We start from the raw sequence: 3,127 nt of genomic DNA on the forward strand, positions 1-3,127 counted from the left end.
CCTGTGCTTTGTAATTTAATCAGCTCAGGTCAAGCTTTTCCTGAAAGCTGGCTTCCTGAAGCACTAACATCATTACTTAAGTACATGTACACACGTACACACACACACACACACACACACACACACACACACACACACACTTTCTTTCTTTTTGGCTTTTTCTATGTGCCCTGGCTATCCTGGAACTCAATTTGCAGACCAGGTTGGCCCCAGACTCACAGAGATCCACCTTTGTCTGCTTCCTGAGTGTTGGGATTAAAGGTGTGTGCCACCACATCTAGCTTTATAGTATTTCCTATATTTACCCCTTAGCCTTTATCTCAACAGCTTCATGTCAGGAGTAAAAGTGACAAGTCTAAGGCTTTCTGCTGTACTCGTCTATTCCAAATAGACAGAGAAGTACAGGAGCTACAGAAGAGTCTGTTACTAGACTTCACTATACAAAGGGCTTAGCATGAATGGCAGTAAGTAAGGAGATACAGCCTTCTGTTTTTAGAAAGCACAGCAGGGTAACTCATTTTCCAGTCCCTGCCAGCTACAGAGAGCTGTTTCTTTACCTCTCAATGCACTTTACTTTCTCACCCTTAAAAACAAACGCCACAAAACCTCGGTATAGTTTTCACTTGAAGGGCTTTCATTTTGCACCCAAAACTTCTTGTGTTGTTTTCTCTCCCTGGTGCTACGGAAACCCACGACCTCATTTATGCTTCCAGTCTACTCTTCTCTGTTCATATTGTGGTGTGTGTTTTTTTTTGGGGGGGTGTGGATTCTTTCTTTTTTGGAGTCAGGGTCTCACTCTATGATCTAGACTGGTCTTAAACACATGACAGTTTCTTGCTCAATTTTTTCTAGCTCTCCACCAAGTGCTGGGATTATAACTATGATTTATCAAGCCTTGCTATGTATTCTAGAATTTACGATTACCTTGATTTCTAACCATAGCAAAGCAATTAAATATTAGAAGATGTGAAATGGATCTTGAGAAGATGCAACAGGTTGCTCAGAGTTTAGGGAAGCCTAAACCTCCAAGGGAGGAAGGAGCTCAGTAAATGATGGTTACATTACACAGAGGGGCGTACTTAGGAATATTCCATGTTGTACAGCAGAGATCAAGGTCAGCAGAATATAATACTGGAATATATTTCATCTGCATTTTATGGTGACAAATAGTCCATCAAAATACATAGCTACTAGCCGGAGGTGCTGGCCACATCCTGAGCACTTCCAGCACTCAGGAGGCAGAGACAGGTAGATCTTTATTTGAGGCCAGCCTGGTCTACACATCGAGTTCTGGGTCAGCCAGAGCTACACAGTATAACCCTGTTTCCAAAACAAAACAAACACTTTGAATTTCTCTTACTATAGAGAGAGAGGTCGCAAAACTCACAGTACACCTACAACAGGTCTGAGGCAATGGTTTTTCTTCCACTGCCTCCTCACTGTCTTCCTTTTTGAAGCAGTGTCTCCTCTAACTCAGGCTGATCTTGAACTCTACAAAACTCTGAGGATGACCCGAATTCCTGATCCCTCTGTTTCCAACTCCCAAGTACTGGGACAACAGCATCCAACACCAAGTTCACCGAAGCAATGAATTCTGATATCATACGGTGTCTCCAACACAATCGAGTAATTGTGAACAGTTCCACCATAATAAAGCATTAACCACAGCAATACCAAGGAACAAGGATAGTTTCACCGGGAGTCAGTTCAAAACCAAAGTACCTCAAGGCATCTCACACACCTCATATTTTTCATCTTCCTAGAAAGAGAACTTGAGAGGCTGAGAAAAGTCATCATCCAATACTCCAAAGGCCAAGAAAGTGTTAAGATGGGGTCAGTCTTGAATTTCTCTTTTCCCACCTCTCTATTACTCCAGCTCCAGAAGAAGCCACAAGTGAGGAAGAAAAGTTGTGGAAACAAGACGGGTGTGTGTGTGGTGGGGTGAGGTGGGGAACAGTTATTCCCCATATACAAGGTCACTTGCTTGGAGTCACTTTCTCCTGTTCCCCCCATGGGCTTCCCGCCAAAGACGCTTCTAGGTAGCTAGGAGGCCAGCTTGCTGCACTCCCTCAGCCTCTGCATGGGGACTGCAACCCCCTCCTGGCCTCGGCATTCAGGACCCCACTTTCTGATGGGAACACTTCTCACAGCCAGGTCCCGGAGCTACTCTACTTCCAACACCCCCAGGCTCTGTCAACGTCCCCTTCCTCCCTCAGGGTGCCCCTGTGCCTGCCTCCCGTTCGCGGTTCCTCCCGGGGGCCCGGTACACCGTTCCTTTCCTGTCCCCTCTCCACAGCCCTTCTTCCCGGGTGCCCACCTGGAGCCCCTGCCAAAGCCGGGCTCCTTAGAGCCACAGCCTCCTCCCAGCCCCGCCCCTGCTCCCGGGCGGATACAGTTTGAAGCCTCTCAGGATATCCCTGGCCCGCTCGTCCTTGGCTGACATGATGCGGCGCCTGCCGCCTGCGGCCCTCCCACGCTGGCTCCGCGGGGCCTCGCAGACGGTACCCAGGAACCGAGGACAGCCGCAGCCCGGCCGGACACCTCAGGTGAGCAGCGGTGGCGGCCAGACCCGAACCGGCCTTTCCCTCCCCTCAGCTCCCGCTCCTGATCCCTTCTCCTTCCCTCGAGTCGTGGAGCTCCCGCCCTGAAACCAATGGCAAGCCAGTCTTGGCGATTGGCATCTGAACTAGCCAATAGCAACGCTCAGCGGCTTCGCTCGGGGACGGAGAGCGTCAGTGGGAAAGGCCCTCTTGGAGGAGTCCCGGAGGACAGAATTTTCTTTCGTGCTGTTGCCTAGAGTTTGTCACAGCGGAGCGGTGGCTTGAAATCCTCAGAGGCTTTTGAGAAGCCTGCTCCCGTCACCGGGCACACTAGTGGTCTGAGACTATGGCAGGCTGCACTGTACAAGGTGGCAGAAACTACATTTCCCAGCATCCCAGGGAGCATGGGCGATCCCAGCGCACCACTAGAGACCAGGAACTACAAATCCCAGCATACTCTGCGCTCTGTCTTTTTAACTTAGGTTCCAGTGTGCCGAGCAGTGTGCGCATATTGGGACTTCTATGAGGTTGGTTTCTGAATCCTGTTATTGAAACCTATCAGGAAGCTCCTCTTTTACCCCGGAGAC

General features: G+C 49.5%; 1 protein-coding gene across 1 annotated transcript in view; it reads right to left on the reverse strand.

Moving 5' to 3' along the window:
- The window catches only part of PDE6D (phosphodiesterase 6D), a 42,161-nt gene extending 39,549 nt beyond the window's left edge, over positions 1-2,612 (reverse strand). The window contains exon 1 of the mRNA XM_080933256.1: positions 2,394-2,612. Coding sequence (XP_080789382.1) covers positions 2,394-2,443 — 50 coding nt within the window. The 5' untranslated portion in view covers positions 2,444-2,612. The remainder of the gene's footprint in view (positions 1-2,393) is intronic.
- Between the last annotated feature and the right edge of the window lie 515 nt (positions 2,613-3,127).

This window comes from Micromys minutus (genome assembly GCF_963924665.1).
Source record: "Micromys minutus genome assembly, chromosome: 19".
Classification (NCBI taxonomy): Eukaryota; Metazoa; Chordata; class Mammalia; order Rodentia; family Muridae; genus Micromys; species Micromys minutus.